General features: G+C 37.3%; 3 protein-coding genes across 3 annotated transcripts; 2 read left to right on the top strand and 1 right to left on the bottom strand.

Annotated features, from left to right (window-relative positions):
• Positions 1-5,183: 5,183 nt before the first annotated feature.
• On the top strand, positions 5,184-6,080 carry LOC116300548 (growth hormone secretagogue receptor type 1-like). The gene has a single exon (XM_031709433.2). The coding sequence runs from the start codon at positions 5,184-5,186 to the stop codon at positions 6,078-6,080; it is 897 nt and encodes a 298-aa protein (XP_031565293.2).
• A 1,491-nt stretch (positions 6,081-7,571) lies between these two features.
• On the top strand, positions 7,572-8,716 carry LOC116300546 (RYamide receptor-like). Its single transcript, XM_031709430.1, has one exon. It carries the CDS (start codon positions 7,622-7,624, stop codon positions 8,597-8,599), a length of 978 nt encoding a protein of 325 aa, XP_031565290.1. The 5' UTR covers positions 7,572-7,621; the 3' UTR covers positions 8,600-8,716.
• Positions 8,717-8,835: 119 nt separating this feature from the next.
• On the bottom strand, positions 8,836-27,468 carry LOC116300545 (uncharacterized). The gene is made up of 18 exons (XM_031709428.2): positions 27,427-27,468; positions 26,403-26,479; positions 25,781-25,946; positions 23,974-24,166; positions 23,166-23,383; positions 22,787-22,891; positions 22,349-22,505; positions 20,692-20,879; positions 19,269-19,397; positions 18,273-18,426; positions 17,247-17,319; positions 16,951-17,003; positions 16,160-16,444; positions 15,704-15,778; positions 15,500-15,622; positions 13,694-13,807; positions 12,157-12,255; positions 8,836-11,452 (listed from the first exon to the last, which is right to left on the bottom strand). Exons 1-18 carry the CDS (start codon positions 27,466-27,468, stop codon positions 10,515-10,517), a joined length of 3,189 nt encoding a protein of 1,062 aa, XP_031565288.2. The 3' UTR covers positions 8,836-10,514.

Below are 27,468 nucleotides of genomic sequence, written 5' to 3'. Positions count from 1 at the left end.
TTTGTGGAGCCGGCGTACTACGTAAGTTTACTACAAGAAAAAAAAAATAAAAGAATACTTACTTCATTGCACTTTAGGTGAATGAAAAATAGTTTAAAATGTTTTTTTCTGTCCTTTTTCTTCCTGATACAATACATCTTATTTCTATTTTATATTTATATTTAAATATATTTTAGGCACTGCCTAAAAGCGGAGCTCCCGATACGCAAGTCACAGGGAGCCCAATTTGAATGAATGTGGAAGATAAAATTAAAATCGGAAAAAAAATCTTCAATTTTTTTATTCAATATTAAGATAATGTCTCCCATAATAAAAAGCATGCACTGAAAACGAATCAAAATGCACTACATCGAGAATACTCTCCCGATCCCACTTATATGAATTTTGTACACAACTCACCACCAACCCCCCCAGGGGCTAGTTTTTTTCTTGGAAGATTCTTCGACAAAGTTTTCCATGGCCGACATTTTTTAAGCTTTGAATTCCTGGTTAATTTTACTTATAAAACGAAAGATAACTACAAATAAACCAATACAATATCCGGTTTAGTGAAATTTACCTCGGTTGTCTTTCATTGAAATCGAAATTTTGGAGATTTCCGAACTTTTATGGACAAATCAAGACTATTAAACAGACTTGAAAACTGGTAAAACAAAAGGTGAGCAAAATACATAAGCTTACTTTTACTTAATTCGTTTACACTTATAACGATGTTTGGTTAATTATCCATATCAAAAGTTTTATGTTTTTACAAGTACTGTATTTTCATTCTTAAAAGTCTTAACTATATTTTTCGAGAAGCTTTAAAACATAAGCTTACTAGATTTTGAAAATTCAATTCTACCAGTTTTCAAGGAACAACAAAAGTTTTTGAAAAAATAATAAGTTTACATTCATTTATACTTGACAAGAACAAAAGAGGCAAAATAGAAAATAACGCAAAATGCAATGAAAATACAAAATAAAATTTTCTTTGTCAGTAAATTGGCATTTGGAAATGTTTTTAAATATTTTCTTAGCTTTTGAAAGTGAAAGAAAAGGTACCGCTCTTTATACAATAACATATCTCACAACAACACAAATTTAAGCTCATTTTTATAATCATTTACTAAGGTCGAAAAGCTCAATAAACAGTTGAATATTTGGTGTAATTTTAAAACTCATTCTATATTTACATAAATTATCTGTAGAAAGATATAAAATTATTGAATGAAATTTAAAATGAAAGTACTCTTACCCTGACCATAATAACAAAACAGGTACACTTTTTTCGCACGTTTGTCATTCTAGTTCGTTGCTCGTTTGCCGGTAATTTTAGGAATATTATTTAGCTTTAAACTTTGTCAAAAATCTCTTAGATTTGTCTAATTGTGGAATTCAAAAAGTGTTTTTTCAAATGATTATTTTATATCATGTATGAACTACGAATACTCTTACCATAAGAACAAAACAAGTACTTTTTTCGCTCGTTCGTCATGCTAGTTTGTTGGTTGTTTTCCGGTAATGTTGTAGCTATGTTATCTACACTAAATAAAACAAAATAGAAAATGCCCTAACCTCTATCTTCACACTGAGGCTAATTCTTTTTTTCCATGATTTCTTCAATAATTTTTTGTTTCGTTTTTACAATATTGACAAAAAAATGATAGTTAAAAAGCTCGTTAAAAAAAGTCTTCATTTTCCAAGTGACGAGTGATTTGAAAGCTCGACCAATCAGAAGCGCGATGTACACCTGGCGGGCGACACTTTTAGCGTTACGCACAGGGTTCCCATGCGATGACCACGAAAACTTAGTTGCATAGTTTACCATATTCTATATGGTAAATATATTTAGGGTATGATAAAGGTAGATCAATCAATGGCAAACAGGTTTCTCGAATTTTTAAGAGAGATTTCTGCAGCTAACAATTGATGAAAAGCTCTGTCTACGTCAACTACAACCAAATATGGAATTGATCATACCATATATGGATTGAGCTTTCTCTACTCCAACTTCGACCGCTAACATATAAAGTAAAACTTGATATGAAGTGGTAAATAGTTAGACGTGGCTAATCTGGACTTATGCAAGGCCTTTGACAATGTTTCTCACCACTTATTGCTGCACAAATTGAGACAATTTGGAATCTCAGACGTGCTGCTCAACTGATCAGATCTTCTTTTTTTGTTGAACTTTAGATCTCCGGAATAGCCTACCTAAACCTAAAAGACATCAAAAGTATCTCTCAATTTAAATCGTTTGTAAATGATATGTTTCTCCAAAAACCATAATATGTATATTTGAGTATCACCAAAAGTTTAATTATTATTATTAACATATTTCAATTTCATTACCATATGTTTGTAATGGGGTATTGTTCTTGGGAGAACTAAAAAAGTGGGTAATCTCAACTCCAGGCGGTTGTTAAATGATATCTCGATTTCATACCAAAGCATTCTCGTTCGCATAGCCTGCGCTATTAGCAGCCAGAGAAAGGGTCTGGGGCAATCCAAAACCGGAAACAAGATTTTTGGTTTCCGGTTTTACAAAAAATTTCCATCCTTTCGCGCGTTGCCTACCACCGGCAGGCAATAGCGCAGGATCTTGGAACGTGAATGATGCCAAGAGACAAAATAATAATCGTGCATTATTGCGCACCATATCTGCGCACGTGCATTTTTATTGGTTGGGCTACCTGTGGTAAGACCTTTTTGATATGACGGCAAGCCGTTTCAGTGTTCAACAGCGAATATTTAAAAATCTTCTTCGATGAGCTATCGTGATATTTTTACTGTACGTTTATGGTAATTAAAGCTGCAACATCAAAAAAATGAAGGCGTATTTTCGAGCGAAATTTTTCAGAAATCGTCAAATTGACCAAATTTAATTAAAACTGATAGTATCCAATATAGTCACTGCCAAATAAATTCTTGAATCGGGAATGTTAAGCCACATTAAAGTAGATTTAATATGCATGTGAACAAAAACAGTGCTACGGTACGGTATTTTTTTAACACAGCGCACAAGATCTTTTCTCATCGATCAAGAAATCAGCCGGCTTGAGACTTTCGTGAGATAATTTTGACGTAAATTTTGGCACGAGGCCATAAGTTGGTATCGCTAAAATCCTGTTTACACTGTGTTTAAGTTTCCTTCTTATTCACTTCATGATCAAGAAGTATCTATATTTCAATGCATTTGACAGTCATGTGTCGACTGAATGATATATTTTACTTATAGGCCCCGCTCAGGTTAAGAACACACTTGTGGCACAGTCACGAACTAAGGTGGAAAAAGGCTCCTGATCAGTTTAAGATGCAGCTTTTGAATATATTCTAGTTTGTGGGAAATAATAAAACTATGCTTTGTCGAAAATGATCCCAATAATCGCGGTCTTAAGTAAAATACAAAAGGTTTTTGATGAGAGTTCTTTGGTTTGAAAATTAAACCTTCAGATTTATAAGAGCATAGCCTTAACCAAGATCGCCTCTTTTGATGTAGGCTGAAGGTCGGGTGTGTTGATACAAGAGGACTGAAATGCTTTCAATTCACCATGATGCTAAAATTAATCGAATCCATCAATCATAATTTCTAATACTCATCTTATTTCCTTATCTCAAAAACAACTATATAAAAACGACAACAAAAACAGCTGGAGCCGGTTGCACGAAGACAAGATAAAATCATCCACATCGGATAAGAATACCCAGAGTATATAATTTTTATAGTTTTTTTATGGATAAGGATTTATCCGGTGCATAGAACTATTAAGCCCTCGTGCATACGGCCCCTGTAAAATAATGGTTTTCAGTCGTATTAAAGGCGAACAGAAAAAGAAACATGAGGAAAATGTTACAAGCTGTTACATATTTGCCTTGGCCGATATCATGAGAGAACTAGATGAGGCATAGGGTGAACGGAAAATTTAGTGAAAAAATTATTATTAGATTGTATTGTAAGTTTACTGCCTTGTGGCTTCCAAGCTCCAGCGATGTTATGTGATTGTTTCCTTTTTCTTGCTTGCAGATTGGTTAAAAGGGGAAATTCATGCTTGATGGAGAATGATTTTCACGAATATACTGCAAATGACATGTGTCAATCAGCGCCGGGAGAGTCAAGTGAAGATAAGACATCACATTTCGGACATTCTTCTTCGTTCGACCTTCATCACATCACTTTACAATTCCAACTGAAAAGCACAGCCCATAAGAGCAGTTCAAAACCCACAAATTACTTCTGTTCCCTTTTCAGTTTACTTATAGTAGTCTGTGAAAAATAATTGGCAGTGCATGTGAGTCTAGCCCGGCGATGTGTCGCTGTTTTTAGTCAGTTGAACCCGCTATTCTACGGGTCTGTAGGGGTTCTGTATGCGTTCGCTTTTTCTTCGCTCAATGTACCAAAAACCATTCTCAAACGACAACAACAAGAAACACACCCAACACTTTTTCTATAAGCTGAAGTAATAAGTTTTTTTATCAAACTTTAACTGTTCTTATTGTTCAAGAAAATTCAAAGAAAAAGTCCTCACTATAGAGATTTTGCCCTGTTGAAATTCAAAACGTGTATGTTTCCTTAATAAAATTTTGAAGGTAATTTCGCTGTTTTGAGCTTTTATTGTGCGGGCGCACAGATTGAAACTTAACTGTTCCTGTTTACATTTAAATAAAATATATATATAATATTTTTACTTTGACAAGAATAAGCCTGTCAATGTTCGTAAATGGCTGCAAAAGCCCGTGAAAGCCGTTTCATAAAAATTTCACTTCAATTTCACTTTCGGTTGATAAAAGAGAAACACTTCAATGGATAAGTATAAACCAAACTATATGATGCTCATATATAGCTTAAATAGCCTTGTCAAGCTCAAGCAAGATTTAATTCCGGCCATACAAACCTCAGAATTGATGAATCCCAGCAAAATAACATGGCTCGCATATTCTCGTACAGTTTTCCATATGACAGACAACATTAGCCAATTATTAAGACCAAGCAAACCTTATATATGGCACGTTCACAACGCAACATACAATTTTAAAATATTCTAACCAATCACTGAATTGTTTAGCAACCTATCAAATCTTAAAGCGGTCTCATGTGTCTCTCTTTCTGGTGTTAGATTGGATCATTTGGATCAAGTAGTTGAGGGAAAATATTGGATGTAAGGAGCAATACTTTCCCCACATTGGAGGTGAGAATTATCACAATGAATATCCACAAAGCTATGATAGCTGGGGTATTCGTAGTACCGATTTTTCTCTTTGGTATTATTGGCAACTTGTTTGTAGTAATTGCTGTATCAAAGAAACGATCTCTGCGATCGACTACAAACTACCTTCTCGCGAATCTAGCTATTTCAGATGTAGCCTGCTTAATTTTCTGTGCCATGGCAGTTTTCGCTGAATATATCCCCTTGACGAGCGGTACACTGGCAGACATTTTGTGCAAGTTTTTTTTATCCTACCATGTTCCTACTATGGCAAGCATCGTATCTATACTAACACTGGCTATACTTGCTGTGGAGAGATACCACGCTGTTGTCAAGCCGATGAAAAGGTGGATGAGACTGAAAGAAAACACCATCAAGTATGCTTTCTGTGCAATTTGGCTGACTGGGATTCTCTTTACACTACCTATGTTCATTAACGGCTATTATAGAGAGACATCAAAGATATGTCGACAATATTTGTACTGGAATCGTTTGGGTTACCTTACCTATCAAGTCTCAATCGTTAGTTCCGTCGTCTTCATTTCCTTTGCTGTGATGGTGGTATGCTACTTTCATATCGTTAGAAATTTATATTTCAGGAAGAAAAACGTTAATTTTGGAGAGCATTCAGCAGCAGAAAGACTTCGTAATCAACGCAAGCGTCATGTAGTCAAACTTTCTCTCTCAGTCACTTTAGTATTTGTTGTATTTCTTCTTCCTTTTGCAGTTTTGGCGATTATGAAGTTCTTTAATGAACGAACCTACCGAAGCTACTACAAAATAGCTGCTATTTTGTTTTTCACAGAAGCTGGTATCAACCCTTTTTTGTATGCTTTTCAAAGCACTAACTTTCGACAGGCGTTCAAACAAATATTGAAATGTTTTAAAATTTAACCAATAACGCCGATATAAAGGCCTGCGATAGAAAAGCTAAGTTTTCCTCCTTCCACAAAATCAGCTTTTAAATTCCGAGCCTCTGACTCGGTAGTCTTAGTTCCCGTCCACAAGTATCCGGATTTTTTTGGAAAACAGAACTTTTACTTTGCAGATTGGTCTTGAGAACGCAACTTTTCGAAAACGAATACGTTTGGAAGAGCGAAAACGTTTCGAAAACGCTACGTATGGATACGCTTATCCGGATACAGCCAATTCAAAAAACGTTGTCGTCGACCGGCTCAAGCCTACGCGACTGGACGACTGGACCGAAAGGAATATGGGTAAAAATCACTGAAGCGTTAAATATTCGTTCTGAATTAATTGTTCCCGCTAGTAATAAGATAATAATGGCGAGAAACAATCCAATAAATGTATGTCTTTGGGTTTAGGGAAAGAAAAACAAAGTAGTTATGATTCAGTTCACAATTTCGAAAATATGAAGGCATTAAAAAAACGTCTTCTTCAACACTTCCCGCTCGCCTACGAAGGTTCGTGCTGTAAACCAGGCATAACTAGTCAGATAAAGTTATGGAGTCAACTGGGCTTCAATGATTACTACCCAGAGTTCCTTTCGGTCCAGTCGCGTAGGCGGAGATGCATGGTCGACGACAATGTTTTTTGAATTGACTGTATGCGTGAACGGGGTATAGTAATCACTCCCAGTGCGAAGCTCATGAAATATATTTCAAAATTATATATTTCACAGCCATTTTTTCAACGATTCACACTTTTGGTGTGCTTTACAAGAAATAAACTTTTAATAGAGCGATATCACATAAGCAATGTTTTACATGCAAATGAGCTGCCCAGTGAAATAGCATGATAATGAAGTGAACCAGATGAGTTTTGTAAGCTAAAACGTTACAACAATTGCCTTGTATTGGAAATATTATTTTTGACAAACTAAAGATCGATAGGACTTGAACTGTTTTCTAATACTGTGAAAATTGTATGATTCACGCATATCTCATTTTTAAACAGTAGTGAATATCGGACTGTTTTCCCACCTATACTATGCATGGTGCAATTTTTATTATTCACGACATCCAAAAAATATTGCTGTGCTTCAAGGACTTAATCAAAATTGAATATAGCAGTGTAAAGCCGTTTTTTGTTCATTATCATTTTTGTTAGAAAAGTTCAACACGTCTCTCGGCCATAAAAGCCACAAGCTCAGTAGTGCAAACAGCATGTGCACACTTCATTAGCATGCTATTTCACAGGGCAGCTCATTTGCATGTAAACATTGCTTATGTGATATCGCTCTAATATGTCTTTTGATCTCTGTCATTTTATTCTGTTGACTTATCAAGCGAGCTGAATAAACTAATTACATATTCATTCCACTTAACTTTTCGAAGAGCAATTGGATTAAAATCTTATCAGAAGTAAGGAAATAAAAGATAGGAGTACCCCGATGATGAGCAAAACATTAGGTCTCCGTTAGCAATATATCTTACAACTGCTGCTAAGGTTTTAATTTGGTAGGGTTATAAACAATGGCCAACTACAGTAGATATCAGAACACGTCCGTCTTCAACCAAACAGAAACACTGTTCACCAACTGCTACTATCCACATGATTCTGGGGTACTGGTGCTTCTTTTCGGGGTTCTGGTCTCGCTCGCAGGAGTTCTTGGTAACATCACCGTTTGTCTTGTCTTCTTTGCAACACCATCTTTGAGAACATGCTCCCGGTTTATTGTTGTAAACCTCTGCGTTGCGGATTTCTTAACGTCAGCTTTTGGAGTTCCTCTGGAAGTAGCATGGGTATATCTACGTTCTGTGTACAAGGCTTGTCTCTCTGAGGAACTGTTATATGCCAGAAGATGTGTGATCAGTTTTAGCTCGGCAGCATCTTTGCTCACCCTTGGGTTAGTGAGTATCGAGCGCTTTATTGTTATTTTCTGGCCATTGAAGCACAAAGATATTATCTCCACTCCCAGATGTGTTGTTCTCATGTCGTTAGGTTGGTTTGGTTGTATTATCTATGGAATCTTCGCAGGTTTCGAATCACACCGAAAGGAAACTTCAATATTCGCCGTGGCTGCAACAATTCATTGCTTTTTACTGGTCCTTGTCTGCTATTCTTGCATATTCTTAAGGATACTACGACAAAACAAAATTCGCGTGTCTCTGAACGTCCATCAAAATCACCTGCACTCACTAGAAAAGAAAATGTCTACGACTCTAGCCTTGATAATAGTCGTGTATGGCATATGTTATCTACCTTACACTGTTGTACGATTAACACAACAAATGAACAAACCTGAACGAGAATGGTTTCTTATTCTCGCTCTCTCCCACTCCGCTTTTGATCCATTCATCTACTTCTTCCGATCTGGCGAGTACAGAAAAGCTTATGTGGAAATTTTGCACAAGATTTTTCCAAAAAGAAACAGAGTAAACTTTGAATCTAATGATCTTCAAATTCCAAAGCCTGCTGTATCAACGCGCGCGAAACAAGAGCCGAACTGATGATCAGTTGCTGGAAAATGATGATATGAAGGACTTGGAATCGGACGGGTTGAAGGTACTTACACCGATTCCAACCTCTTGACAACGTTTGCGGGAGATTGTGAAATTACACGTCAGCTTTGGAGTAATTAATTAAAAGGGGTTTGAAATGGAAAATCTTACACTGTAGATATTATTTGTAATTTTAAATTGGTTTATTCTCATCTTTCGTAATGAGAAATACTAAATTACAGGTCAGCAAGTACGAAGCAAATACTAATTAACATTACTACCATCATCGTTGAAGTGCGACCCGCAAAATTTATTGTCCTCTTTGCCGACTAGCATTTTGGCGACTGTCAATAGATTTTAACTCACTAATCCTCTAAATCTTGTTAAAGATTAAAATTTAGTCTAAAATCTCCCTTAAGATAGGTTTTTTTTATATTTCAGTTCTTTGATTGACGGCCGTCGATCGAATTGCTAGTCGGCAAACGAGACATTGATATTAGAGGGTTGCACTTCAACGATAATGGTGGTAACCTTCCTTCCCCAATAAATGCATTTATGTTGCAATGTTAACTACTGTACGTAAATCAATTTGCCATTGTGTTTTATTGTGGTTTAGATTTTCAGATATATTGATATGGCTATGAATCAAACAAGAATTTAAACAACAAGTTTTGATTACGAAATGTTTCAAAACATTCATGACAAAGTGAGAGGCTGTGACAAGAGTGACACTAGTAGGAAGAAACCTCTTTTTTGATTGATTTAGATTTAAATTTTTATGCGATTTGATTTAGATTTACCGATTTACACCTCGTAATTACCACCGACGCGATTGAAGGCGCGCGTGGTATTGTAAAAAAATACCTGTGACGACGTGGTCGAGCGTAATGTAATCAGCTTGTTCAGCGTCGTTTTAAGAGAACGTGCTCGTAGTCAAGCAGCTCTTGTCGTAGAGTCGATCTGTTAACAGTTAAAGGTCCTAAATCTACCTTTAATATAAAGAATCATTTTGACTGTACTTCATCTAACATCATCTATTGCATTCAATGCTCTTATTTTAACATGCTGTATGTTGGAGAAACTGGACGAAGATTAGGTGATCGTTTCAGAGACCACCTTTGCGAGAAAGATCTCTCTAAACCCATTTCTCGACATTTTAATTTTGCGAACCACTCGGAAACTAATGCTAATGTTTTTGGTCTTTGCTTAAAACACGGTAGCAATAATTCACGTAATACAAAAGAAATGCGCTTCATTCGCTTGGCACATCCGCACGGGATGAATGAACGCTTCACCTTTGATTAGCCACTTCTCACCTGCCATTACTATTTTCGATCCCTTTGTTCTCTTTTGTTTTTCGACTTCCTTTTTTCTCATTGGTTTGTTTTCTCCCTACACAACTATATAAACCCCTCCATCATTCTCTTTCTCTCATTGACTCCGACGAAGGACTAACGTCCGAAACGTCAGTCTACTATCTTTCGTACCTACGGTGATAAAATTATCTACTACGACACATTTGTTTCAGTCAAAAATTCAGACCTCCTATCGTAAGTGAACAATCGGTAATATATCTATTGTTCATGCACGGTTAATGTTGATGGCTTTGCGGTAATTCCCAAACAATGTGGCTGGTTAAAAAAACATACGGAGTAATAGTGGCAGCCATTCTTGAATAACGTCGACCAGCATAACTGTGAGTAAATGAGTAGCAAATGTCAACTGACTCGTCTAGCCTATGTCTACTACAGCTGGCCAGCACCAATAAGGGTTCTGTTGTTGTTTTTGGGGTTATTATTATTATTATTATTATTATTATCATTATTATTTTCAATTTAATCTAAGTATTTGTTTGCTCTTACGATACTAAATAAAGATTGATTGATTTATTGTAATAGTCAATTTGGGATGTGCACTAAAGCCTTCAGCTACAAACAACGCCAGCATCTTCAGTATGACCACAGTTATTTATTCCCCATCCTTGATGTTGACATTCTTCAATAGACGCTTCAGAACCAGAACAGTGCACATTATCCAACCAAATGGTTCCTGTGCCCGCACCAAAGGAAGCTTGGATCGTTACTGAAGACGCATGTTGGTACCCTAGGCTACGGCATATCACATTTCCTTCCGTTAATGTCCAGTGATCATCGCATACAGTTCCCCACTTATTCCGATAAAATATTTCAACTCTTCCTTCCTTGGCTGTGGTTCCGCCTACTAACCGCATCCCTGGCTTGCATTTCACACCAACATCTCTTTGGTGGCTGCAGGTGCTAATTCCCCATCCACTGTGCTTGCACGAGCTTAACTCTGCCTCGCTTCCAGTACATACAACATTGTCAAACACTACTTGGCTGGAGTTATCTCCTCGAGGAAAGTGTCCACCCAAGAAGGAACTGATTAATGAGCTGTATCCTAAACTTTTACAAGCAACCAGCCCAGCATCATTGCTCCAACCTCTATCACAAACGGTTCCCCAAGATCCAAGGTAAAAGACTTCGAATCGACCTTCATTCAGCTTACTCCCATTAGCTAGTCTGTACTTCGGTATACATTCTGCCCCAGCGTCTTCTGAATGTGCACAGTTACTGTTCAGTGGCTCTTTCATCGAGCACTCCCCAAGGCGTGTTTCATTGCCAAGGCAGTTAACGTCGTCTAGTATCATAGGACCGGTCCCTTGACCATAATATGCGGTGCCGTGAGCAGCTGTTGCGGCTGGATAACCGAGAGATTTGCATAATACTTTTGCTGCGTTAAGATTCCAGCTGTCGTCGCATACGGTCCCCCATTGGTTGTTATAGAACAATTCCACGCGTCCCTCATAGGTGTTGAGTCCATTGACCAACCTATAGAGCGCAGCTACCAGTAGAAACAGATAAAGAACGTCAGTTATAACAAAAGGATTTAACGGCAGCCGTGTTGTTGTGCAGAACATTAAAAAATCAGTTTCGCCTTCGAGAAATAACATCGCTTGGCATGCAAAAATACTGCATTAATTCTGGCCCTACAACTTGGGTTCATGAAACCCCTCTCCATTTAGTAGTGTCAGAGCAATCAACCATTGATTTCCTATAAGGTTAGTAGAAAGATAAATCATTTGCAAGAACTGGACGCTTTTTCTCCAAGTACACCATCCCCAACATGCTCCCACTAATATACGGTCAGGCCATGAGATCAATTTTTAATTATGTACAATATATGAATTTTTTTTCATTGTTTGGCATGGGGGCATGCGCTGCTGTGGCGCTGTATCTCTCTGCTGTGTAGTTCCGCGCTCAGTTGAGTTTGTTCGATGTGTTGTTCTCTCCTCTTATGCTTTTAGGTTTTTCTCCCTCTCAATAAAAATGTTATTTAATATTTATATAAATACATTTTCATGAATATATGAATTTGCAGCTAATATATCCATATAAGTCCATATATCTTACATGGCTTTTCTCGAAACTTATCGCGAGCTCGAATCTATAGCCTCACTCAATGTACACTCCGAGTCATTAAGGATAACGCTGGGCCGCGGGCTCAACATGCGGTCTATTGTTTTCACAATGAGATGATCCTTTTACCTTTTTGACAGTGTCTTCCCCAATAATCTTTGACATCACAGTAGCATGTCTTCGTATTCGCTTTCCATGTTCCCTCGCAGAACCATGCTGGGTTTTGATCTGTTAACATAATAAATATATCATTTTTTATCAATCTACTCAAACTGGAATAGACCTATCCCGAACTCCCTTGACTGATCACGAAACAATGGTTTCAAGTCGAGGTTGGACTTGATGAATAAAAGAATCAAGTTCAATCTAGACTTCAAACCATTGTTTCGTGGTCAGTCAAGCGAATTCGGGATAGGTCTATTGTCCTAACCGAGAATATCTGCCTACAATTATGGTTTGAGTATTACTAGTAATTGAAACTAGTGTTTACCGAATTTAAGGTCTGTTCAGTATCATGCCCGTAATTATTACTGAGCGACTACACCAACCAAAGCCAATCAGACACATTTTGTATTGAAAAATACTGAATCGTGATTGGCTAATTGATATGTAAGTGTGTCTGGCTAACCTTGGTTGGTGTAGTCACTGAGTAATAATAGGCGACTTGCACTAAGAGGTCACGTGATCAAATCGGCCATCGTGGCTGGCATTCTACAGGATTGTAGCTATGCGAGAATGTAAAAAAAGATGGCGGATTCGGGTAGTTTTTTGGTGATAAAAGGTACGTTAGCGAACTAAATAACAATAAAAATCTCCTTTAATTCCAAGAAATATATTCTTAGTAGATATCTAAAGTAGATTTTTGCTATTAACTCGCCAAAAAGAGAGAAAATATGGTATTTTTTGCGCTACGATGTGAAGACCTACGAAGTGTTTTAGTCTTGTTTCGCAGGCTACATTACCTCAAAACATACCATATTTTTTCTCTTCTTGGCGAGTTAATAGCAAAAATCTACTAATTTATTACTAATAAAACTACTCGAATCCACCATCTTTTTTTACATTCTCGCATTGCTAAAATCCTGTTGAATGCCAGCCACAATGGCCGATTTGATCACGTGACCTCTTAGTGCAAGTCGCCTATTACGGGCATGATACTGAACAGACCGTCAATTCGGTAAACACTTAATTACTAAAAACAATGGAATCTGAAGAAATTTCATTACCATCGTATTATTCGGCGTCAAAACGATGCTAATGTTGTTAATGCGATTTAAAATTTGTTTGGGTGATCTTGGTTAATACATAGTCACACTGTAATCACAGGGGCGGATCCAGAGTGTGTCCTGCGGTGCACCGGACGCCCCCCTAACGCTGTAATTACTCTTACGTCTTTTTGAAGCGATGCATAATATCTCTATACTGTATATATTTCTTCATTTCATTTGGGACACCCCATAAAAAAATTCTTGGTTCCGCCCCTGGTAATAACTACTGATTCATAACAAAATGGCGGCTAGGATCTCTTGAAGGAGGAAATCGAGAGAATTCGAAAGTTGGAAAAACTATAAATTCAGCTGTGAATCCGTTGATAATGTATCTGAATTCGTCTTTTGTATTTAGATTCGTCAGAGAGTCTGGGTCACTTTAATTTGTTGTTACTTACATATGGTACAGAATTCGCCAGTCCAATCGTCTGTACAGTTACAGGAGAATCCATGGACTGTGTCAATACACGCGCCGTTATTCTGACAAGGACTGGACTCACACGCTTTGATTGCTGACAACAGATATGAAGAGTTGAATAATTAATGACTAGTTTTTTTAATCATTCTTAATCATTATTTTTTTAATCTTAATTAATCATTTTTTAAAGTGCACATTAACCCTTTGACAATACTTTCAGTACTGATTCTACATGAAGTAAATAGTTGAATGGTAAAATATTTCTTGATTTGAGTGATGCGTTTCTAAGTTATGAAGGTTTATACTTTCAATATGCTAATGAGCGTGACGTCTATTAAGGCTTAATTAAATATACAAAATCGAACTGGTTCATAGATACAGTATTTAAAAAGCATCATTATTTTATTCATGGTTTACATGAAAGCTATTTAAAAATTTTATTTTCAAAATGGCCAGCATTTAGTATTACTAGTTACAACAAAAACACTCAAATACCTTACCTGACGTCACCATCATTTACATATTGGAAGTATAAACCTTCGTAACTTAGAGACGCATCACTTAAATCAAGAAATATTTTACCAATCAACTATTTACTTTATGCAGAACCAGTACTGAAAGTATTGTCAAAGGGTTCATGTGCACTTTAATCGGTTAATACCGCTGTACAGATTTATCCTCGTTTGAGGGCAAATCTTTTGCAAAAGTTATACAACTGTAATGTAAGGAATGTGCAAGTTGAACAATACCAATGTTTTGAAATCCTACGACTTTTAAATGGTATTTGTGAATAGGGATATGACTTTCCCATTTAATGGCACGTGTCATTCCCCGAAGATTCTTTCATGTATCTTCCATTGTGTAATGATTAAACAAACAAATGATAAACTAAGGAATGACGCACGGGTTGAAATGGGAAAATAGTGTATTAGGTCTTTTACAGTGTAATATATTTACTATAGTTGGACTAGGTCCATTATCCTAAATGAATAAGAGAGAGAACACCCTTCAAAACCGCTTGTTTTGACTCTATTTTACCGACCCTTTGTGAAGTCGCTTTGAGTCAGATTCTTCAAAGAAGTATAATATTTAGCTTTTACAAGCACTCAAATTGAATCTTTAGTCTAATTCCTCTAAAAAGTAGTTTGACTTCTAGAAGTAATCATTGACACTTTGAAAGAATCTGAGTCTACATGAGCTACCAAGGTGGGGTTATCGCTCAATGTTGGGGTCAAATTATCTCTTTTGATGTATTGCTATCATCTTACCAAACTTAAAAAATGCTATACAATGGCCAGCTATGTCTAACCATGTGCCTGCCGAACATCAGCAACACAAGGCAACGCGCTCCCTAAGTTTTCATTTACTTCACAATCTGGCCAGCAGTATAAGCCTTTTCATAGTTTAAGAATCGATTCCACTGCGCATGCGATTTTATCCCGAATTTCTCACCTTCTTTTGTTTAATTAAGAACAAAAGGAGGTTTAGACAACTGAAGGTGAGAAATTCGGGATAAAATCGCATGCGCAGTGGAATCGATTCTTAAACTATGATAAGGCTTATTGAATGCTCTTAAAAATCATAAAAATATAATACTCCAGTTTCTAGTTTTCTGTTGCTCAGGGTTAGCCACCATTTTGTGCAGAATATTCATACATTTAAGTGAAGGTCCGTGGGAATTCAAAGTATTCGAGGCTAACCTTGCGTAAATGAGTCTGTGATCAAGGAACACAGGTAATGTTTAATGGAGTATATTAAATTATTTTTGTTTTAGCTGAGCACTCACCGGTGTTACAGCTGCTACCTCTCCAGCCGTGTTTACAAACACATGAATATTTCCCCACTGAAGATGCATTACGAACACAGGTTCCACCATTGGAACAAGGAGAACTCAGACAACCATCGAATTCTGAAAAAAAAATCACGTCGTCAATTTTTTCTACAACAAACTGACTGAAAAGCGAGCAACATTAAAAAACTTTCTATTTACTTCGAGTCCTCCAATAGGCAGCTAGAATGAATGTGGCTCCTCCTGAAGGCTTGTAATGAATACCCTGTGATGAGGCTTTCAAAAAAGAACATTATAATTGGTGGTTAAATTTTGAATATTAGTCGAAAGGACTGAGAAATTTCCTCAAAGTCCACTGACCAAAGACCACGCAGACACCAGCTGCAACTGCAACTGCCTTTTTAGACGGAACTACCTTTACTGCACATATAATCGTGGGTTCTCGTAACTGCCATTTTCATAAACATGCAAACTCTGTAACTGCGGGCTACACACTAAAATTTGGTATTTCGCGGTCAAAAATATGAAAGTCACCAAGTCATTAGTTTTGATTAACCGCAGCGAAAACCAGTTTCGGCATGCAGCTAGCAGCTCGCAGCTAGCGAGTTCGCGTTTTTATAAATATGGCAATAAATAGATGGTCATAATAACACATACCACCCCATGTATCTCCATTAGTTGCTTGCTTTAGAAGTGTCTCAGATGGTTGATCTGAGGATGAATCCGTGATAGGGACAGAAGGGACCTCGGTGGCCCAGATGGTGCTAACTAGACCCTTCACCTCCTCCCAGGATGCTCTTGGTACAAAATACGTCTTGAGGCTAATATTCGTGCTTCGTATATTTCTGACTTGAAATACCATGCTCCTCTTCATTCCTACGGCGTACAGAGTATCGTTAACAGTGTCGTACCCAAGAAGACTTCGAACACCAAGTGGAAACCCTTCAAAAATAACAGCAAACCAATCAGCATGAATTGAACAAATTGGTTGTTATGAATAGACGTCATTTCCGTTTTCATGTAGCATTTCTATAAGCTGTTTATAATAGAAATGTACATGATAGATGATTGTGTATGGATAGCAGTGTTTGCTTTTAGGCTGGTAATGTGAATCATGACATTCATTCAGCTGATTGATAACAAGGCTAGCGATAGATTACTCTCTGGTTGCATGACATAGCACATGACGGGCGCAGTATTTCGCTTCACTCAAGGCTGGTTCAGGAAATTCATTCACTGAGCTGATTGACAACAGACAATTTTCAAACACACAATGAAGCATTTTGTGTATATGTTAGACAAATAAAAGCAGTTATATATAGTATACCGTAGCAGTAGATTCATTTATTACAAACAGTTGATAAAGCAGAATTTCAGGTATATAGTATACTATAGCAGTAGATTCATTTATTACAAACAGTGTATGTTAACGAAACTCCGTCACTCACCAAGCCAATGCCTTGATGCACCTCTTGTCAAAAAACATCTCATGCGTTTATTTCTTTGGATTAAAACATGGGGAAAATAACATAATATTTAACACTTTTATTGACTGGGACTATTAAGAGATAGTGTGTTTTGTGGTCCCGAGACGACGAAACAGTGCCTTCGAGGGACCACAAAACACACTGATTTCCCGAAGTTCCAGTCAATACTGAATTCCAGTTTTGTTGTACACACACACAAGCAAAACACAAAATAAATTCAAGTAATAAACAAGGTTGCTATAAAAAAAAAAACTTACTCTGCGTTACACATGATCAAAATGTTATCATCTGGGAGAAGCATAAAACTACGGGAGAAGAATGGCAGCTCGTCTGCGGTACAGAAGAAAATAATATAGAATGAATGTTAACAGATGGTCATTATCAACAACAGGAGAAGATCTAGTGTGCGTAGAGCCACTATATGGCTGCCAATTTGTGAATCCAAGGCAATTATCTAAGCACAATCTGTTAACTAAGCCACCAACACCACAACCATTATCATCATCATCATCATCATCACTATCATCTTCATCATCATTATCGTCATCATCATCATCACCACCATTATCATCATCATCTTCTTCTTCTTCATCACTATCATTATCACTGACCATCATCATCATCACCACATAAGAGGTAATCACCAAGAACGAAAGCCATATAAGCCATTATTTATCAGTTGACCAGTTTTCATTATTGTTCACAAGACTTTATTTTTGTTATAACCCTCATTATAAATGCGAGGTCAATATATAGTTATTAACCCAATTACTAGAGAGTTTTAGATTGACATTTTTTTCTCCCCGCAAACGGCAAACGTGACCACGTTTTCATAGTTTTCGTGTATTTTACTTTACCTTTTACAAACCTTCTCACCAAGCGCAAATATTCTTTTGTTTTTCTACTACTTGGATTTTTTTGCGACTCTTTTTAAACTATTCAGAATAACTTTTAAATGGTCAACTGACGTTTCACGTTTGCCGTGAACGTAAATCTAAAACTCTCTATTAACTATATATTGACCTCGCATTTATAATGAGCAATTCAGTTCAAATCATTAGCCCCGCTCATGCAGGTTGTATTTTTCAATCTCTTTTTATTTATTTGTTTATCTTTTTCTTTTTTTTTTTTTTCTTCATTTTTCAATTGTCAAATATTTAAACATTTGATAGAAAACCTTCTCAATTGATAAATAAAATACTAATTACAAGGTTTCCGCACAAAGAAAAAAGTCCCGACAAGACGTCATTAATGCATTATTCCTGATTCAATCCCGTTCTAACCTCCATTTGCTCGAGAGGCGTCCTGACCATAAATCTCTGTTCTCATGCAGATCTTTGTTCTAAACGTCTTCGGCTTAAATCTAACCAGACGTGTTGTGATTGCTTGAATCAGAGTGTGTTTGGTTGGTTGGCTTTGCAACGCACCAAGAAACAGCTATCCAATAAATCAATGAATAGGTATTAGTTAATGTGAAAGTAGATATTTAAGGCAATTAATTAGCGCAGGAACATGGCGCAGACTTGTTTAGCTTTTGGTTACAAGCATGAAAATGAGCACCTAATGTCTACAGGATTCTTTTGTGTTTTTTTTTTTTAATATATATATATATATATATATATATATATAAAGTAAATGAAAATGACGTTGACTATTATTTGATGTGTCTTTGTGTTGTTGAGATATTCAGTAAAAAATGATGACGTCATTCCAGGGACCTAGTAAAAACTCAGTTAATGAAACAAGGAATAGTCCTGCGAAAATTCACTTAAAATGATTGACACGTAAGTTCGTTATATAACAGTCAGGCTACTATGTTTGATGGAAAAAATGAAGAAAATTAGTATGTGTTATATAGGTAAATCTTTATTTAAGATTCTGTCCGGGATTCTCTGATCTCGTTCTGTCTTCCAACATGCATTGATAGATGTCGTCCGTCATGTTAAGATTTCAATTCAAGCATTGAGTGTCGTATTTCCCTGTGTCTGTTGTCTGCGAGGCAGACCCACGAATTAGGATCGTCCTCGTATCCTTCCTCGATTTTCCAAAGTATTTCTTTTTTTACTTGTCTTTTTTTTTTTTTCTTCTTCTTCTTCAAAAATGTTCATGTCGAATTCGTTATAAAACGACGGCCTTTTTGTTTGCCGCTTTTCCGCACATCCAATTATGGAATTGATCATACCATATATGGAGTGAGCTTTCTCTACTCCAACTTTGACACTAACATATAGAGTAAAGCTTGATATGTCTATTAATGTCAAGAAAGTTATACTTGATACCTTATCTGCTCCATTTTCTTTGTACATATCCCATATAGTACCGTCTGTACTGTTGGCCAAGTAGAAAGACTCTACGGTGTTGAGAGGGCATGAGCTACCAAAGGTACACCCACCAGATTGAACAGACACCTGCAAAATAAAGTAGTCAATGTATTCATGTCACATCACATCACACTATATATCGTATTGATGGGTTGCAAGCATTCCCAAGAGAGTTAAAAGACAAAAACATGGCCGCCATTGTGGTACCGTTAACAATGGATGCTAATGAGAAATATTTTGTTAAATGGTACCAACATGGCCGCGATGACGTAACGTGCAAACGAAGAATACAAAACGGACAAGAATATTGTATATTGCTTAATAAACGTCTAGGTTAGTTCCTTTGTGTTTCACTAAAATCTTCAAGATAAAAGTGAATCTGCCCAAGAAAATCCAAGTTAAAGTTTATACAAATGAACATGATTCTATATCAGAATTATAAAACTCTTCTCGGTCATAATTTCCATTGTGTTTTCCTCCCGTTTTCCTCATACATTTTGAATGAGTTTATTGATTAAGAAATATAAAATGGGCGCGCACGTCGGTTTGTACTGTGATATACGCTGGGTGCTGTAGAGGACGAGAGAAATAAGCTTAGGAACACACGGCATAGCCGTGCGTGCTCTACAGCACCCAACAGACGTTTTATATTTCTTTTATAAAATATTTTTGAACGATTTTGCGCGAGCGTGTTTCTGTGCTCTGATATAAACACGGCAGCCAGCCAATCTGCGCGTGCGCTATATCTCAAAATTCTCAAAAAGAGGTAAGATAAGCAAATTCACTATATTAGAATAACCTAGCTATAGTGCATATTATAGAGCTAGAAACTCTTATTTCCGAAAGAAAGCCTTCAGGTGCGTGGGATTGTGGAATGAAATAGGCCACCTTTGGTATCTTACAATTCAGACTTGATCTTAAGGCTTTAGTCGAATGGTACTTCATGTATAGTGCAAATACGGCGATCACAAACTACGCTTATTGGCAGAAAAATAAAATAATGTACCATATACGACGTTCCTACCTATCGGCAATGATAAGAAATTTTGGGTAGAAATGCTAGTCAGTTCACTTTTCAACAACGTTAACGTTATTCTCCGATCTACGGCACTATATCTCCTGAGCCTTTTGAGGATGAATGCAATTTGAAACATTTTAAACACCTCTAAATTTAGCCCTGCAATCTAGTGCATGAAGAGTTCCTTATAAGTTTTCCAAACAATTTTTCGCGCGCTTGCAGCACAATTAATTTTAGCTTGTTTGATGTTGTACTGCCAGCTCTCCTCTCCAAGATCTAGAGTATTGTTTATAGCATAAGGAAAATAGCAGCGTGCATCACTATGACAACACCAACAATTTAGATACAAAAAAAAACTATTACCGCTTTAATTACGTGGTCTGTTAATAAATCTATTTGTAGATATTGTAGCTCATCTTGTGTTGCCGCGCACCATCCTTGTCCAGGGTAATTCAGACGTCCAGCGCTTGACTGGGTTCCCACCAAATTCGACGAAGAACTGATTTGATTGGATAAGATCTGTCCAGCTTCCATACCTAAAGACTGGTCGTCTTCTCGTTTAGAAGAGAATACACAATTGTTACAAATATATATGTTATTTACCGTCCTACAGTCGGTCCGGATAGGGAAAAACTGTGCTTAGGCCGAGGTCCGTTTTCAAGACCTCGGGCACAGTTTTTCCCTATCCGGACCGACTATAGGACGTTTAAATAACTTTTTTATTTTTTTGCCGTTTTTTTTTTAATTTTTTTTATTATGTTTATTTTTTTACTTGTTTTTGTAATCGTTTTGTTTTGTTGTTTAGTGGCAAAGGATACAAAGGATACCGGAGCGCGAGCGCGAGTAGATACAGACAAAATACCGCCCGCTCAAACAGCCAATCAGAACGCATGCTTTTTAGGATACCGGACCGGAAAAAAATAAAAATCTATTCATCAACGGAATGACACTTGACAGTAATTCAACTGATAAACTCGTAGTCTTCTTTTAACCTTTTCTAGTTGATTAGGGACGGAACCGCCATTATCGTGGTCATCCGAGCCATGTGAAGGTCTAACTATTTGCCGATACAAAAAGGAAATGTTCAGGGGCCGCGGAGCAACCAAAAAAGAATGGGGGGAGCTAAGGTTGAGATTAGTATGGGAAAGGGGGGGGGCTAAGATTGGAAAATATAAGAGACTAGTAAGTAGCTTTTAACAACTGAGCTATATCAGGGCGGCGGTACTGGCAGTTCTATTATGCCCTAAGCAACATTGACAACTCAGTAGAGACGAGTGAAAAACGATTCAGGGTCCTCTGGTGTCGGAGAGCCGATGGGGGGTGGGTGGATTGATATTTCTCGCAGAAAAGTCAGTGGAGAATTAGCCCGATTCTAATAGGAATCATGGCTTAATCGCCCTTGCTTCTAAGAACTCTATACTCAACCAAATACCAGAAGCTCAATTGTCCTCAAGAATTCTTGAATCAATTAACAACTTTGGGAAATTCATTATAACTTGGAATCTTATCGATACCCTCAAAGCAACCACTAGGCTGATCAAAGTCAGGGCGCGGTGAATTAAAATTGAGGAAAAAATCGAATTTGAAATTGGACTGTTAGGTTTCTCAAGCTCGTGAAGGCCTGGGATGAAGGCCATTTCTGGCTAGAACCATTTAATTTTTCTTATGTTGTCGTTTTTTACTCAATCCTTATATTACCAAAACTGAGTTTATGGGGGAAAGAAAACCGATAAACCCTGAGAAAAATATAGATTGAATGCAGGCCCAAGCTTTTATGATTACCTGATATTTTTAGCTTTAGGCTAAATTGATTAACTTTTGTTGTCCATCAAGTTGGAATGCGTGCGCAACTCCTTATGCTTATGTTATGTTTTTTGCAATCTCGTACCCATGCCAGAGCCTGCATTTGTTCTGGCCTGCGGCGAGGGTACGAGATGGATGTTTTTGTTCATCAAGCTTAAATGCGCGCGCGCAGCCATTTATGCTAACATAATGTTTTCGTTTATCCAGTATCGCTTACCTTGCAAAATATCTTGTTTCACACAGCCATAAAATTCAACCCTGAATCTTATTTCTTTTTGCCATTTTGTCGGGAAAATTCGAAGGTATCTCGTTGCTATTGGAAACCACAGAGGATGTTCTGCCATTTGATTTGTTGGGCTGTTTGCTTTAAAAATCTACGAGATAAAATCAGTGCTGTAGCTCAAATGAAATGAAGCAGGACTTTCTCCTTTTCATAACAAGATATTTGTTTCACATATTTTGGATATTATGGTAAGTTTGGGCTCTTTCTTAACACTGCTTGATGAGTAGAACACGCATTTTGATTGGATGAACAGCGAAGTTGCGCGTCGTGAGTGGATGAATGTGGAAGTGACTTGTGAAGTTATTTTTAAAGGATTATACTTGATTCATCTAAGTTTCTAACAATATATAAGATTGACAGTCATATACATACCTTGGTACGGGCATCTTGTCTGTATTCAGTCCATGTTATACCATCTTTACTGTGTTCAATACGGAAACTGGTCACATGTTCGGACATCGATCCTTGTGTCACCATCTCAAATTATAAACAAACCATCAATACTCATTGCAGTTCTGTAGAGGAGTGGATAGGTGTAGCGTTAAGGGAGTGGGTAGAGATAGGGATACAGGAGGGGGATAGGGGTAAGGGAGTAAAACAAGGGTAGGAAAGGAGGATAGAGGGGAAGTGGTAGGAATATATGAGAGGGGAGCAATGATTTAGATTAGGGAAGAAGATAGGGATAGGGGAGAAGGGGAGCAAGAATTTAGATTTGCATCTTTTTTTTCTTTTCTTTGGTTTTACTACCAACCTCCTCAATTGCCACAACTTTCCTAAAATCGATTTGAATAAAGTTATTGTTGACGCTATTTTGATAGTTGGCCACGGTCCAGTAGGTGTTGTGCTTCAATCTAGCCAAACTAGGCGACAGCATATGACCATTGCTGTCTAGCTTAATACTCGAGGCAGAGAGCTGGCTTTCTTTGATAGCTCCAGATTCCATCCCGAGAGCTGTGAAACCACTGCACTCTAAGGGAAAATATTAAGAATATCTGCATACCGATAAATAATAGCACAGCATAGCATAGCATAGCATAGCCCAGGGAGGGGGGTACTCCGCCAGAATTTGGGTAGGGTGTTCCGCTGGGATTCTGAAAGGGGTACCCTGTTTAAGATAAAAAAACTCAAATTTGTGGACCCTGTTTATGACAAAAGATGTAATTTATTGCACTGAGTTCCTGTTTCAATTATCATGTCATCTCGCGTATCGTTTTTGAAGACCATAATAACCAGTTTCGGTCAATACGAAAGCAGAATCACTGAGTATGACAGGAAACTCGGGAAGAACTTGGAACTTGAGTGAAATTGCATACCATGTTATGATAAGAAGCTCGAAAAACCATACCCTGTTCAGCGTATAGTCCATATATGGGAGTGACCCCCCCCCCCTCCCCGCCGGGAGTATAGCATAGCCTAGCCTAGCCTAGCCTAGCCTAGCATAGCCTAGCCTAGCCTAGCATAGCATAGCATGGCATGGCATGGCATGGCATGACATGGCATGGCATGGCATGACATGGCATGGCATGACATGGCATGGCATAGCAAAATGATGTACGTACTTGGCGAATAAAAAGTCAAAGCAGCTTGAGCGACAGTTGTAGTCTTTTCCTTACATGTCGACGAGTTTGTTCTGTACGCTACTTCATATGGAATCACAACCTTGTACAGATACCCTTGTCTGGATATGCGGAACGGGTCGATATCCACTGTTAAGTTAACATCTATTTTCTCTGACGCTTCAAGACTTTGGAACTGAAAACAAAGCAAAACGTTGAGCAAACTGACAAATGGTTAGCAACGGATGGAGACTAGCAGGCCGTAGAACAAATGGCCGACCGTGGACCAAACTAAAAAAGTCGGTGGTAAAATCATATTGGCCTCAATGAGGTTTAAACCTCATGAATGCAGCATAGAATGTTAACAAATCAGCCAGACCCTCTCATTTATGTGTGCTGACAAGAAGAGGAACGTCGGCTCTGCGTCATGACGAGATTGGAGTGCTGCTTGCAGAGGAGGCTACTCACTACTCTCTCGCTTAGGGCATTTTGTTAAGTGTACAAAACCCACCACCAGCCAACCCACAGGCCTACTTTTGTTCTTGAAAAACTCTGGCCGACATTTTACGCTTTATTGATTTTACTTGGAAAACGAAAAATAAGCAACCTTTCATTTTTTTACCGGGGGGAGGGACGATGTGATTTAGGGGTTCACAAGAAACGAGCTACGAATACTCCAGAGCTAAGAGACGTGGGCGTGTTTATCGTGTTTGTGCCGAAATCTGAGTGACCTTTGTTTGGCCTTGGCCTTATCACCTGCTTACAAACAAACCCTCGCAAATTCCTTCTTTCCAAGCAACTGCTTGTTAGTGCATAAAAACAAAACTTATCACCTGCTGACAAGAACTCTCTCACAAATTCCTTCTCTCCAAGCAACAGATTGTTAGTGCATAAATACAAAACTTATCAACTGCTCACAAAGAAACTCTCTCGCAAATTCCTTCTCTTTCAAGCAACAGATTGTACGAATCAGTAAGGTAGTCCGAAATTCTTCAAATCTGATGGCCATCAATGAAACCTACCGTCCACAGGGGAGGAGGATTGGTACATAACCGAATAACACAATTCATTCACACACACACCATGTCCAATATTCAATGCCCACAACTTTCACTTCGCATTTCGATTTTTACAGAGGAAGAAAACCTAGACTTACTGGGAAAACTGTTGTAACTTCGAGTCAGAAAAAAGCTTTATTCAATACAACATGAAGCACATGGTTGTCAGCCATTGTACTACTTTATATGAGGTTGAGTATCCCGTATGTCGGGGCAATGACGTCACTATTTATGAGATATTGCAAAAACCCTTGCGGCAAGAGAGACTGAACAACACAGCAAATAAATTCTTTAGGTCTGAACAACGACTTGGACCTGTTGGACCTCCGGCAAGATTCGCAGTGACATACTTAGGCCGTTTTAGCTTTACGTAACTGCCTGTGCTACCCATGAAACACACTAATATTAAATTCTTTATAAAAGAAATGAAAGCGAGTTTCCGAAAACACAGGATATCTTATGAATCTATTAAAGACTGGGAATCGGGAATGATGATATTAAGCGGTACTCTAAGATTTTCCAGTTTAAATCTTATTTTCACTGTCTGTAATTCAAAATTTGAATGTTCTTTCCGTAATCATGAATTTATCAATTTGTTCCGATACTTATCGTCTTGAAATTTTCCATGAACTCAATTTTGTTATAGAATATCATTTAGTCTTTTTATAGGGTCTTCTTGAATAATCACTATTGTGAAGAAGCATACTATCATAAATCATTGTAAAAAAATGCATACAACAGCTTATGTTTACCTCAATTGTAAGAGCGGTGGAGTTCACAAAGTTACTTGGAGACTTGGATGACGCATACGTTTTATAAACAAGGACTCGTGGTAAATAGATGGTCACAGTCAAGTCTTTGGCGGTTTGGTTTGATGTCTTGCCATGAACGCAAAGCAATGACAGAACTGAAGAATTTCTAAGAGGTTTAAGAAAATAAAAACATTAATTTCAAAAGCAGGGGAAATTAAAATTATCAGTTCTGCTAGCTTTCAAACCAAACTAGAAATGTCAAACTTTTCATATATCAAAACATAGTAGGTCTCAATGAATAATTGAAGCCCTTAATTAAGTTGAAACGTAAACTGACTTGCACCTAAATAAATGTTTGAAAAAGTTTTAGTCCTATATATATTTAGATATTATATAAAATCTTCGTCAAGAGAATACTAGAAACGTTTTTTATTTTGATTTATTCTTTCCACAAGAGAATAATTTATTTCAAAATAAAACGACCACGACAAAATTCATGTTTTCAAATGCATAAATATGGTCTTAGATCTGTACACCTGTTGACTTCTAGAATAACAACACAACTTCAGTTCAGTTGTTCTTTGACATTTTAATCCGGAGCAAATTTATGAAGAGTTCTTACCCAGGATAATGTGGTCCAGCATTAGTGGTTTCTGTTAACGTACAATTCAAAGATGCGATGGCAAGCACAGAAGACAACTGGAAGGAAAAAAAACTTTTTCACTCTAAGGACTCGACAGCGTGGTTTGCTTACGTGAATTTTTGACTGTATATTATAAAAAACAGTAACAAAAACTACGACAAACACGTTGCACAAGACAGGAGGTACTCGGCCAAGTCGTTTTCTCAATAAAGTTCTAATGTTTAATTTTTAATCAATCAGGGAGTTTTTATCATTGATAGTTTTCATGAGACTTTCTTTGCCAGAGATTGATGAGTACGAAAGTTTATTACTTTTCAAAGACAGAGTATACTAGAATTTCGTTGATCAAAAAGACCAATCAAAAATCAGCCGAGCGATAAGTACATTCCTGTATAAGTTTAAGGCTAAAGTATTTATGTAACATATACAATATGAGCGGGATGAGGATTTAAAACAGCGAGCTGTTTTAAGCCTCATACAGATCTCACGCAAATATTGTATATTGCTTTTAAAATGTCTAAATTGATGCTTCTTTTTAGAGTAAAAATTTTAACATTAAGGCCCGGTCCACACGTATCCGCAAATTTTCGTATCCGCAATTTTTTTTTACGGATACGGGTTGTGTTCACACGTGTCCGCGAATTTTTGTATCCGTATCCGCAAATTTTACGAAAACGGATATGTGTGGAAGGTGAAAACGATTCAAATACGCTGCGTGTGGAAACATTTTCGTATCCGCAAAAAATATTTTGCGGATACAAAAATTTCCGGATACGTGTGGACGGGGCCTAAATGTAATTTGGCCGAGATATTTCAAAGTCAACCTTATGAAATCAGGACGAATTCTGTATCAGGGTTTACAGATGCCTTCACGGTAGTGATTTTGTATTGTTCTAAGGTCATTAATTATTTATGTTTAATAAAGGCCTTCACATTTGAGACCATTTAATAGAACAGATAACTTACTAACAGAATAAATAAACTTTCCTTTCCAAAGACTTACCTGTATCATCAAACAGAGAACAAGTTTGTTGAATCCTTTCAT

Source organism: Actinia tenebrosa, unplaced genomic scaffold, assembly GCF_029948245.1.
Source record: "Actinia tenebrosa isolate PJP-AT-01 unplaced genomic scaffold, QUT_ActTen_1.0 PGA_scaffold13__45_contigs__length_12533684, whole genome shotgun sequence".
Lineage (NCBI taxonomy): Eukaryota > Metazoa > Cnidaria > Anthozoa > Actiniaria > Actiniidae > Actinia > Actinia tenebrosa.
The sequence above is the reverse complement of the archived record's forward strand: the minus strand, read 5'-3'. Positions and strand labels throughout refer to the sequence as shown.

Excerpts from the sequence above, each read along its gene's own strand:
- LOC116300548 (XM_031709433.2), top strand. The coding sequence starts at position 5,184 with ATGAATATCCACAAAGCTATGATAGCTGGGGTATTCGTAGTACCGATT.
- LOC116300546 (XM_031709430.1), top strand. The coding sequence starts at position 7,622 with ATGGCCAACTACAGTAGATATCAGAACACGTCCGTCTTCAACCAAACA.
- LOC116300545 (XM_031709428.2), bottom strand. The coding sequence starts at position 27,468 with ATGAAAGGATTCAACAAACTTGTTCTCTGTTTGATGATACAG. Across the intron at positions 25,947-26,402 it reads GCTGGACCACATTATCCTGG|AAATTCTTCAGTTCTGTCAT; the intron begins GTAAGAACTCTT and ends TAAACCTCTTAG. Across the intron at positions 22,506-22,786 it reads GACAAGATGCCCGTACCAAG|ATTTTTAAAGCAAACAGCCC; the intron begins GTATGTATATGA and ends TTTATCTCGTAG.